Source organism: Astyanax mexicanus, chromosome 1, assembly GCF_023375975.1.
Source record: "Astyanax mexicanus isolate ESR-SI-001 chromosome 1, AstMex3_surface, whole genome shotgun sequence".
NCBI classification, from domain to species: Eukaryota; Metazoa; Chordata; class Actinopteri; order Characiformes; family Acestrorhamphidae; genus Astyanax; species Astyanax mexicanus.
In genome coordinates, this window is record NC_064408.1 from 113,883,994 (window position 1) to 113,897,239 (window position 13,246).

The window sequence follows — 13,246 nt, forward strand, 5'->3', positions numbered from 1 at the left end:
TTTGCAATATTGAACCGATTCTCAAAAACATCAAACCTGATTTTTTTTAAATAATTTATGCGTAAAAAATGGCTAAAGTTGTATTGTATTTAAACCCTGCATACTACATAGCAGTGTACTGCTTACTTACTGATCCTACAGTTCTTAGATTTTATACATTTTATAGTATGTTTTTTTATATTATTGAATTGTTTTATTTACTTTTACCACTTTAATACTACATGGTACCTACAATACTTACTTTTTGGTCCCTAGTTTATCGTAACTCTCACTGGATTCTTTCAAAAGCCACCTAGTAAATTAACCTTGGTACCTCTTGAAGAGACTACGGCTTTATTTTACAAGCTGCTTTTGTGTGCAAGTTAAAAAAAAATACTACAATTGGTGCTGGGTGTCTGCACTGTGTTGTATGGAGTCACTAATCTCTCTGGCCAATAAGTTGCTTTGCAACTTAACACTTTGATCATAAGTATTGGTTCACCAGGCTCTAGCCAATATAAAGCCTTCTTATGTATAGTGTAAATGTCTAAAATATAAATACTATGCTGTTACATTTCTGACATTTAAATTTTTTATGTTTAATATTTGTCTTACAAATGTGTCTCATAAAAAAAAACCTAATTAAAGCTAATTTCAGCTCCCCATCACAGAGGAAATAAGAAATTGGTAATAATAATTAATTTCTGAACCATCTCCCCCCTTTCTGAAGACATAAAATAAACCCTAAAGTTAATCAGCAGCAGCTAGGTTAGTGAACTTTGGCGCTACTGATGACATATCTGGTGCTTGAAGGTTTGTCCCAATTCTTAGGAGGAGGATTTCACCCCTTTCTCTTGTAACTCTGTTCCAACAGGAAGGGGTACACTTGAAAAGAAGGAGTAGAGGTAAGTGGTAGGGCCAAGGGGTGACATGGGATTGGGCATTAAGTTGAAAGAATGAAAGATTGGGTAAATATGGGTAAAAAACTAATTAAAATAAAGTTACATTGATTTTAAGAAAAAAATATTTATAGTCCACATAACAATACATAAAGGCTTTACCCTATAGGCCAGGCACATGTACTTTAATCCACTTGCAGCCAAGCATTAGCCAGAAAAAAAAAATTAAAAGGCGTGGACGAGGTCATACCATTACCATTTGTTCAGCTCATAACCCTAACGCCCCTAGATCTTTTCCCTAGGCCAATAAAGACAAAGCCTATCTGCATACTTTGGATGCTCACGCTCTAGTCAAGCTGCTCTACTGACATCCTGACTGCTGCTGTTCAAAGAGAGTTCAGACACCTCCTGCCTCCAGCAGAAACAAGGGAACACTTTCAGCTAAATATACACAAAGACAAATCCTCAGAATAATCAGACCGAACGGAGCGCTCTCAGCATTAGCACACAACAACTGTACATTCCACAGGGATCAGACGACACACACACACTGCTGCAGCACAAACACCAACACACACACACTGACACTGACCACAGAAATGCATAGAAATGACAAACATGCACAAACACACACACACATATACAGTACATACACACACATACATCACAGTAGGGATGGGCAATATGGATACATTTCACAAATGTTCCATGTCAATGTTGCTTATTATAGATACAGGAGTTTGACAATGAAACTGAAACACCTGGTTTTAGACCACAATAATATATTGTGGTGACGGACAGTTCTGGTGGAAACAGGAGAGTTGAGGTGCACATTGAATTCTGCAGTGATTTGGGCAGCCGTGGTTTTATTTTTTATTTTTTGGATACAATCCGAGTTAGCACCCGAACATCCCTTTCAGACAGCTTCCTCTTACAGCGTCCACAGTTAATCCTGTTGGATGTGTTTCGTCCTTCTTGGTGTTATGCTGACATTACCCTGGATACCGTGGCTCTTGATACATCACAAAGACTTGCTGTCTTGGTCACAGATGCTCCAGCAAGATGTTCACCAACAATTTGTCCTCTTTTGAACTCTGGTATGTCACCCATAATGTTGTGTGCATTACAATATTTTGAGCAAAACTGAGCTCTTACTCTGCTAATTGAACCTTCACACTCTGCTCTTACTGGTGCAATGAGCAATTAATGAAGATTGGTCACCAGGCTGCACCAATTTACCCATGAAACCTCCCACACTAAAATGACAGGTGTTTCAGTTTCATCGTTCAACCCCTGTATTATTTAAGGACAAAAGTATTTGGACACCTGCTAATTAGGGGTGGGAATCGTTTACTATCTCACGATTCGATTCGATTCCGATTTTGGGGGCCACGATTCGATTCAAAATCGATTTTTGATTCAAAACGATTTGATTTATAAAAAATTCTGCTTCTGGCTTATGAATCTTATTGAAAAAAGCCTCCAAAATATACACTGGTCCTGAAGCAGGTAATGTGTTACAAAAACAATAAAATGTGCAGGAATGTGGGTCCTCAGTGACAGAGGAATCACTGGGATATCACAATGACGTTAATGAACAATAAATAAATAATAAATAACACTGATTTATTACCAGGCTACTAGCGGTGGTGTGTAGGTGACGCTGCTGGGCTGATGTGATGATAGCACTGGAGCGCTAAAGTTCAGGAGCAGCTGCTGATTAACTAGTTAATTTAAGGTCGTTGTATTTCTTCAGAAAGGGAGCAGGAGGTGGAGAAATTAATTCATATTGTCCATTCCTTAATTCCTCTGTGATGAGGAGCTGAAATTAGCTCTGATTAGCTTATTGTTATTTTTCCGTTCCGCCTTAAATGCTGCAGCCCGCTGCCACCTGTAGCGTTATTTAAGGTGGAACTGGAAAGTTAGCTAGTTAGCTAGCTAACAGTTACTGAAACTAACTACTAGCGATCTTTTTTATGCTTGTTATGAAGCATTCTGCCATAAAACATTAAAACTACACGTTAATCTAAGGTAATATAATGCTTGTTCTGCCATCTTACCGGTGATTCTCAAACACCTACGCTCTGTGTGTGTCTGGAAGATCTCCGTTTGAAGGGACAAGCGCTATCCCCAGGGTTGCCAGGTCCAACAAAAATACCCAGCCCAAAATCAGTCTAAAACCCGCCCCTCAGAATCGATTTTGGGACATTTTAAATCGATTCTGAATCGTAGTAAATGAGAATCAAGATTCTTATGTGAATCGATTTTTTGGCACACCTCTACTGCTAATTAACAGTTTCTTCCAAAAACAAAAATGTATCCTGTTTTTGTAAGATTTTAGAGCATTGCTCTGAGGATATGACTGCATTCAGTAATAAGAACATCAGGATGTTGGATGATCATACCCTCCCTATTCCTCAACAGCTTGAAACCTTATCAATACTAGAAAAGTGCAAGCTTTTAGGTTTTTTTTTTTAAGCTAGCTGTCATTAGTGATTTATTGCCCAGGCCTACATTACATAACCCACATCACCACAAACAAACACAGCAGACATGCACAAACACAACCACACACACACACACACACACACACACATATATATATATACACACACACAGGCACGGTCACATCTGGGGTCAAGTACAGTCATTCAGCAACTGAACCTAGATCAATAGGTGACTCAATAAAACAGCAGTTTAAAAACACTAGCGATCGTCCTTCACCCTCAGAGCCAATAACTGGAGGGTTAAGGGGGTGCTGATCAATATTCTAAGCCAATATATCCTATATAGCTTTGTGAAAAGACATTCTCTTCATGTTAATGTAAAATTAAATGTGTTTTATATGCAGCATCTTTGTGTAATAAGCTAGAATTTCTCATGTCTATATGGAAACATAACTAGCATATTGCCTGCAGAACTCACTTTATTTATTTTATATATGTTTGACTTGTAGTGGTGTAAAATGCCTGAGCATCAGTCTGAAAGCAATTGCACTGATTTTTGGATAAAAATTATAAATGCATTTAAAAGACATTAACTTAGCTCATTGTAAACTTACCTACATTTAGCTTTATCAATTCAGCAAGTGTGATATATATCTATATCAAACACTTTGTATGGACTAAAGGACATGTACGTTAGTTTAAATTTGTTCCAGTTATGTTATGTTCCAGTTCCAATTTTATACATTATACTTCTATTGATAGAACTATAATTACACATGATGCCTTATATAAATTCAATTACTTTGCAATAAAACATTATAATGATATTATGATGTCAGTCGCCTCAAGTCAATATTGGGTTTATAAAACCTTTATTGTATATTATTTTGCACATATTTCCATATGTTCTAATGTAAAATATGTAATTTAGTGCTTATGCACATCTTATGGATTCCCAAAGTAGGTAGCTTTCAATTAAATAAATCTGAATTTGAGAGGTCACTACTTTAAAAATGTATTAAAGAATCTTAATGGAATTGAATCATTCTGAGCTCAGATATTTACTCCACTAGTGCTTAAGCAGCTCTATACCCAAAATCCAGTGTTCAGTTCAGTTGCTGATGACTGTAAACCTCGAGCAGATCAAGCTGATCCCCAGTCTGCTGTTATGGAGTGCAGGTGAAGAGGGAAGGACACTTACCAGACATCTCTGTCAGGCTCATTGCTCGCACAAACATGGCGCATTTCCGAACCCAGTGGGGTCCTGACACTTTGCATAAAAAGGGAAGAATAAAGGCTGTTTTAATGCCAGCGAGACCAACTTGTAGCTCAGGAGTAAAGACAACAATAAGACAACAGCAGGAGCTGCTGCCCCCTCTAACACACTCTTATAATGCAGTGACTGTAGTGATGCTGGTTGCCAGGTGCTAGTTAGCACCCACATATAGTCATATTACTGTGCATACAATTATGTTTTAAAAAAATATGTAATATAATATATTAGAAATTAATACATTATAATATATAATTAAAAAATAATAATATTCATATATAAATTAAATAGAATAATATAAATTAAATTACAGTTTATCCAAAGTCAAATGTTGACAAAAAAAAGCTAACGTAAACAGATTAAAACAGTTATGAACTAGACATTGAGGTAAAAATTATGTAGAATTTATAAAATAAATAAATAAATGCACATAAATTTAATACACTTATATGGTGTATGAATTCTTGGTGTATTTATATATATTTTTTAAAGCGAGGCCATTCATTTAAGACATTTTTCAATATATTCTGACTGATAAGAGCTCAATCTGATGTAATAATAATTAAATAAAAATAATAATAATAATAATAATAATACTTTATTTTTATATAGTATTTATATAGTATATTTTTATATAATAAAATATATTTTATATATTTTCTAAAACCCAAAGACGCTTACAATCATTAGTACAAAGAAGAAGCAGATATTTAACACACATTTGCTTTTTCTTTTCTAATTTTATTCTCGTTTTTCACACAATTTATTTGGCCAATTGTCCCACTCAGTCAGCTGTATATCCCCCACCACTGGTGATGCCACAACACAAGGGGGGTAAAGACTAGCACATGCCTCCTCCGATACATATGAAATCAGCCACCATCTCTTTTTTCAAGCTGTTGCTGATGCAGCATTGCCGAGTAGCATCACAGCGCACTCTGAGAAAAGCGCAGTGACTCGGTTCTGATACATCAGCTCACAGATGCCTTGTGCTGATCAACATCACCCTTTGGAGTGCTGAGGGAAAAGAGCACCATCTACCCACCCAGAGAGAGCAAGGCCAATTGTGCTCTCTCAGGGCTCCGGCAGCTGATGGCAAGTCATCATAGTGGCAGCTCCTTAGTCCGCTGGACCACCTGGAGCGCCAGTTAAGTGTACTTTTACTATGATTTTATAAATGATATTTATACTATTGACAGTTTTCCAAAAAACTGATTTAAATATCGTAATATACTGCCTTCCATAGAGTATTGCAATAAATCACAAGGATATTGATTCATAAACCCATGTATCTTGATACATAACATATTGGCAAGTTCCTGCCTATACACAGCCCTAATACATATTAATCCCTCTCTCATGGTCTGTAGGTGTGGGTTCGTGTGGAGTTCAGGGTTTTGATTTAGCAGCAAAGGGGCTCATCAGGTCTGGCTTCAAACCCACAGATACGGGTCAAGTTCTGGCTTCGTTTTCATGCCTCCAATTTCAGATGTTTACTCTTGGGACCATATCGACAAATCGAGTGATGAAAAAGGCCTGAATCATCCTGCAGTGTGTGCTACAGTGCTTATTTAAAACTGCACCATGAGGAAGAAGCAAACAGGAAATGTTAGAATATGCAAACAAGGCTGAAAACATCACCTTGCTGATAAGAGATCGACCCCACACAGAGAGAGATGGTTCATAACCAAAACAGAGATGGAAAAAAGTATCTGAAAGATGTGCACAAAGATAAAAAGGTAAAGTGGATAATAAGGGATACTGGAATATCCATGTACAGGAGTACTGTAACAGATAACTGTGTTAAAAATGTATTTAGTTAAAAGAAAATAAACAGACTGGTGATTAGTGTTTTATCAGGCTTGTGAAACCTGTTGTTTTAATGTACAAACTTGTATGGAAAAACTTGTGATTGAAGCAAGCAAAGTCTTGGTGTTAATCTCAGATGCAGCCAAAACTCATTCATAGCTCCTGAGATTCTGATAAGAATCAAAGTGAAACTTAAAGTGAAGCAGTGGTACTTTGTACATGTGTCGCACTTAAAAGATTGCGTGAACAGCCAAAAATAAATACCAGATTTGGTCAGAAAATTGATTTAGTCCATTTTTACCTGTTGTGTTAAAATATAATTGTTGTGGGTTCCTCCTGGTGTTGCTGATCAATCTTTTATGCTAACTACACTAGATGACTTTGAAAAGACAGCAGGTTCACTATTAGCAAGACTGCAACTAGATTCTTTCTGAGGTTATTATTATTCATTATTATTATAGATTTATTATTACAGATTACTATCTCAAAGAGACACTTCTGCTCACTCCACAGCTCCACCAGTTTCTCCTATTTTTGTACACTCCCAGAAAAACGTGGTTTCTGAGCCATCGCCGAAGTCTTATCCATGTCCAGTTCCACAAACGTTCCCGCACTTGCCTTTCGGCTTCCCGTAGCTCTCCTATTGGTTGTTGATATTGCTCACCTCACTAATTGCGTGAGCCAAGTGTCAAGACTTACAATAATATTAAAAATGGTTGATTAATGGATGAGCACCAGGACGAGAAAAAGACTGACTTAAACCTTCGATCCAAATCACCTTACACTAAACGATCAATATGATGCAACCACAACCCGACTCTTGCAAGACTCTCGTGATTTTAGCCAGACACTGGAAATTTGTCTGCAACGGTGAAATCACTTGGAACACGTGAGAACCGTTGTAATGCCATGCATGAAACATGTCTTCTTCTTTCAAAGAGGATGTCCAGTAAGAAGCAAGATATATAATTTGTTAAGTGCCCAGACCTGCAGCAAAAACGCAAAGAAGTAAAAAAAAAAAAGAAGAAAAAAAAGAAGAAGAATATGGATGACAAAATGGATAAAGACCAGCATGTACAGTATAACCCCACTCTCAGCCATCTCCTCAACCCGGGATTCTGCCCTCCCATTGGCTGAAAAACTCACCAACAGGTCCAGATGTCAAACCTGGTAGACATTTGTCAGGGACTTGTGAAGCAATGGTGAACATTTAGCAAAGGTCTAGAATCATGTCTTTCAGCCTTTCACACTCAGTGACCAATGAGTGCAGATTGAGCACCTAGCAAACTCGTCTTTTCCTCCAAACAACGTGTTTTTTCAACAAACTCCAAAAACAGAAGATGACTCGAAAATTAAGCCCAAAAATACCTAGTGTAAACACAGATCTAAAAGCCATTATCTTGTTCTTACCTACTCTAAGCTGAGGCTAGCTGGTGTTAACTAGTCTGGCCTTGCCTGGATGTTAACTATTCTAGTTATTTTTAGCTATATATTAACGAAGCTACTTTAGGGCAAGCTTACGTTAACTGCTTTGACATTAGCAGGATGTTAACCACTCTGAGGTTAGCTGATGGGAACTACTCCAACATTAGCTGGATGTTAACTACTCTAGTTATTGTTAGCTATATGTTAAATTAGATAATATTATGTTAGCTACTCTGGTATGAGTAACTCATGTTAACTAATCTGACATTTGCTAGACGTTAACTACTCTAGCTATTTTAGCTAAATGTGAACTACTCCAACATTAGTTGACTGGTAACTACTCTAGCTAATGTTAAGTAAATGTGAACTGCTCAAACAATAGCTGAATTTGACCTATGAACTAATGTTAGCAAGATGTTAAATAATCAAACATTCACTGAATTTGAAGCTGAATTAGCTATATGTTAACTGAGCTAATATTAGCTGGAAGTTAACTACTCTAGCTATTGTTATCCATAATGTTAACTAAGCTAATACTAGCTGGATGTTATCTACTCTGGCTGAGGTTAGCTCTTGCTAACTACTCTGACATCCGCGAGAGGTTAACTAATCTAGCTGACGTTAGCTACGTGTGATGAGCGACTCTGACATTAGCTGGATTTTAACTGTTCTATCTTATGTTAGCTAAATGTGAACTTCTCAGACATTAGCTGGATTCAAAATATTCTAACTAATGTTAGCAAGATGTTAAATATTAGACGTTAGACATTAGCTGGATGTTAACTACTCTAGCTATTTTTAGCTATTTGTTAACTCAGCTAACATTAGCTGAATTTATACTACTCTAGCTGATGTCAGCTAAACATGTTAACCACTCCAACATTAGCTAGACGTTAAAAACCCTAGCTAATGTTAACTACTCTGAGATTAGCTGAATGTTAACCACTCTAGCTGATGTTAACTAAATGTTGACTACTTGAACATTAGCTGGATGTTAACACATGAACCCTTGTTAGCTACATGTTAACTAAGCTAATATTAGCTGGATGTTAACTATTCTAACTAATGTTAGCAAGATGTTAAATACTCCATTATTAGCTGGATGTTAACTACTCTAGCTATTGTTAGCTACATGTTAACTAAGCTAATATTAGCTGGATGTTAACTATTCTAACTAATGTTAGCAAGATGTTAAATACTCCATTATTAGCTGGATGTTAACTACTCTAGCTATTGTTAGCTACATGTTAACTAAGCTAATATTAGCTGGATACTAACTACCCTAGCTGAGGTTAGCTGATGTTAACTGCTCCAACATTAGCTGGACGTTAACTACTCTACCTATTGTTAGCTACATGTTAACTAAGCTAATATTAGCTGGATGTTAACCACTCTAGCTGATGTTAGGGTGGTAAACATTTAGTTAACTACTTTAGCTGAGGTTAGCAGAGTTAAGTACTCTGATATTAGCTGGATATATTTAGCTATATGTTAGCTAAACTAATATTAGCTGGATGTTAACTGCTCTAGTTGATGTTAGGTAAATGTGAACTACTCTGGCATTAGCTGGATTTAAACTATTCTAACTAATGTTAGCAAGATGTTAAACATTCTAACATTAGCTGGAGGTTTACTACTCTAGCTATCATTAGCTATATGTTAACTAAGGTAATATTAGCTGGATGTTAACTACTCTAGCTGATGTTAGCTAAACATGTTAACCACTCCAACATTAGCTAGATGTTAAACACTCTAGCTCATGTTAACTACTCTGAGATTAGCTGAATGTTAACCACTGTAGCTGATTTTAACTGAGTGTTGACTACTCGAACATTAGCTGGATGTTAACTGTTCTAGCCACTGTCAACTAGATGTTAAAACCCACACAAAGCACTGTGTTTGGTTTGAGAGAAGCAGAGGAACCCCAGTGACCGGGCTTATGGAGCTGCTGACACAGAACTGCGCCTCACACTGTGCAGTAATCTACTCACACAGGATCTGAGACCACACACACAATAAAAAGGGCAAGGGCTGGATGAGCAGTCTAATAAATGAAGTTATGACATTTAAATATTGCTTCACGTCTTTCTCTCTCTTCAGTAAGGAATACAGACATAAACCTCAACACTCCTACGAGCGTAAACACACACTATTTACATGTCATGCAAATTAGCGGAGCATTCTAAAGTGCGAGGAACTTTAAATACCACAATACAGATGTACGTGTTTCAGAGTAACACACTGACCTCAGCTGTGGTTCAGGTTAAAGCCCAGCCTTACATGAGAATGTTGAAATATGCTCTGAGAAATTAATGTGCTGACATTTGAAGACAACAAATTCAATGATGTGCAGCTCTGGAAAAAAAAGAGACCACTTAATAAAAGAAACATTTCTTTGATTTTACTAAATTGAAAACCTCTGGAACAAAATCAAGAGGAAGATGGGTGATCACAAGCCATCAACACAAGCTGAATTTCTTGGATTTTTGCCCCAGGAGTAAAGGCATAAAGTTATCCAAAAGCAGTGTGTAGGACTGGTGGAGGAGAACATGCCAAGATGCATGAAAACTGTGATTAAAAACCAGGGTTATTCCACCAAATATAGCAAACAGCAACACCCAAATGATAGGCCTACTGCTGTGTCTGTTAGCATTGCAGCTTTACTCTGGTTGAGCACAGCTGTTAGCATCACAGGTATCCTTCTATTCTAGGCTTCATAACACAGGTTGAGACATGAAACACAAATCACAGAAAGCAGTAAGTCTTACCCTACATAACTATCAGCAAATAATATAGTTAGGAAAAACTCCTAACATTGCAGCTAACCTGCTTATACACTGCCAATTCAGGCTGATGTGTCTGCTAGCATTGTGGCTTTAACACAGCTTAGCCAAGCTTTTAGCATTGCTGCTAACCTGCAATTCTAGGCCTTAAAACACTGGTTTAGCACAAGTTACAGACATAATATCACAGCAAACAGCAATATTTACTCTAGGGCTGTAAGATAATTGTATAATTTGTATTTTTACCTAAATCACAATACAAGTTTTTTTACAATAAACATATCGAAAGGGCTGAGCTAACATTTAGAATAACCACTCGAAAACTCACATTTTACGCAAATCTTACACTACAAACAATGCTCTTGTGACTGAACTATGCTTAAGATAGAGCAAAGGTGAATGTTTACAGTGAACGCACCCAGCAAACTACTCCTTAGGCTGGGGAAAAAAAGAGTATAGCCTAGACAAGAGCTGGCAAACATTTAAAGAGCTTAAATTAAGTAGTTAATTACTTGAATAAATCATTATCCTGTTTTATAAACATAACAATATCTAACAGCTTTATCACACATGATATATTTGACCATATCACACACGCTTAATTTGCTCTACTTCACTTCACCTACTGCCGGTCAACAACTATGAGCAAGTAATCCAGCTTGGAAAACCAGTCAAAATCCCTTCAATCAATTAAATCACAGTTAAAATCTTATAGCACTACTAATTTTTACATTTGTCCTCCAATAATAAGTAATAAGTGATCATGATCAGGAATTGCAGAGGTCTATTATTTGCTCTAGCTTTTTATCATTGTTTTTACAAAGTGGACTGTTTGAAATTGAAGCATTAATTTGAGAATTAAAATAAAGTGTTTTGTCAACGCTTTCAAACGGTGTTGTACTGCTGGACAAGTGTGGGTGAATACAGTTCCAAGAAACTGTGTGTGAATCAATACAGCTGCACTGCTTTAGCGCTGTAAACAATGCATAATTAGAATCATTACAGAAACAATGCAGCAAATCTGGCTAATAATAAGCCCTTCTCTCAGGCTGATTTACTTCTATACTGAAGAACCACGGATTTAAGCGCTTGCTCAGCATACCGTCCTGCTATCAGTAAGCTGGGACAGATAGTCTACTCTTGTAAGCTTGCTTGGAATCAGGGGAGCGAAGGGGAGGGCGAGGGAGGGGAGGGAGGGTGCGGGGTGGGGAGGACAGTGCCTGGAATTCTCTGGCATGGGGAGTATTCTCCTACCATGGGAATGTGATGGCAGGAAAGTGTTTTTGCAGCAGTGTTCCAGCCTACTGGAGAGCAGCAGCAAGCTCAGCTGTCTAAATATGATTTCTGCATCAGAGACATCAACTCCCTACCCAGCCGTGAGTCAGGAGAGAGGGAGAACGTTGAGGAGGCCATCGGTAGCACACCGTGAGCGGACTTCAGTGAGGACAAGCACAATCAAGATCACCTCAGAACCTCCTGCAGGAATTTGAGTCTTGCTTGGTGCATTCCCACAGCAGTCATGCGAAAGAACAGCAACTGCACATGCTTCTGTTCACACCCTCTTACTTTCTTTTCTGGGACAAAGGGAACACAATACATCCTGATTTACTGTATAAATTTAGTTCGTCTCCCATAGTTTAGATGGCATTGAAATTAGAGTAGAAAGTTTCTACAAGGTTGTATGTTCTATCGATCACAACAATTTTAAGACCATAGACAACTATTCATTTTTATATTCACCATATTGTGCTAGACACACACAGTGATATAGTAAGAACACATGCCTAAAGTGAAGGACAGCAATTTCTTAAGCGCCCAGGGAGCACAAGGTTAAGGGACAAGCTCAAGAACCCAACAGTGGAAGCTTGTCAAACTCACGATATTGAACCCACAACTCTTCCATTAAAAAGCATAGAAAGTCAGAGAGGGTTAAGGGTAGAACATACTTGCTGTTTTCCCAGGCATTCGCGTAGACAACTGCCTGCATTGTGAATGTGGCTGAGAAAATACTAGCCTATGTTCAACGCGTGTAACTGGAGGCTTCCACTAGAGGGCAAAACATAGAAAGGGCTTCCGGATTTGAATGATGCAAACATGGCAACACTCGAGGAGATTAGCCTTTGGATAATTTTACGGTCATGGCAGAAAAAAACGATGACAGCAGTCCCTTCGTAGGTGGTATGTAAGGCTGCTAAATCAAAGACGTTGTGAGAATGGCGAGTTGGTGTCGTTGGTACGTTGGTTAGCGGCTACACTGCCCCTAGCGGTTTTGTGTGTATCGCACGCCGCTTACGCGTCGTGTTCATTTTTAAAGGATGTGCACGACCTACGCTCTAAACAGACGCAAGACATGCAAAGCAGCCATGATGCGTACACAAACGCATAGTTAACAGCAATTATATCTTATCTTGTTTTCTGACCTCTATTTGAGCATTTTTTTTATTATTTCAGTCATCTGTCATTTTCTGCAAATAAATGCTTTAAATGACAATATTTTTTTATTTGGAATTTGGGATCAATGTGGTCCTTAGTTTATAGAATAAAACAACGTTCATTTTACTCAAACATATACCTATAAATAGCAAAATCAGAGAAACTGATTCAAAAACTGAAGTGGTCTCTTAATTTTTT

General features: G+C 37.6%; 1 protein-coding gene across 6 annotated transcripts in view; it reads right to left on the reverse strand.

Annotated features, from left to right (window-relative positions):
- The window catches only part of arhgap33 (Rho GTPase activating protein 33), a 118,714-nt gene that overhangs the window by 78,765 nt on the left and 26,703 nt on the right, over window positions 1-13,246 (reverse strand). For 4 of the 6 annotated variants that reach the window (XM_049467451.1, XM_022668679.2, XM_049467460.1 and 1 more), the window contains exon 2: window positions 4,527-4,595. The exons of the other annotated variants lie outside the window; for them this stretch is intronic. In XM_049467451.1, coding sequence (XP_049323408.1) covers window positions 4,527-4,595 — 69 coding nt within the window. The remainder of the gene's footprint in view (window positions 1-4,526; window positions 4,596-13,246) is intronic. 6 annotated transcript variants of the gene reach the window in all.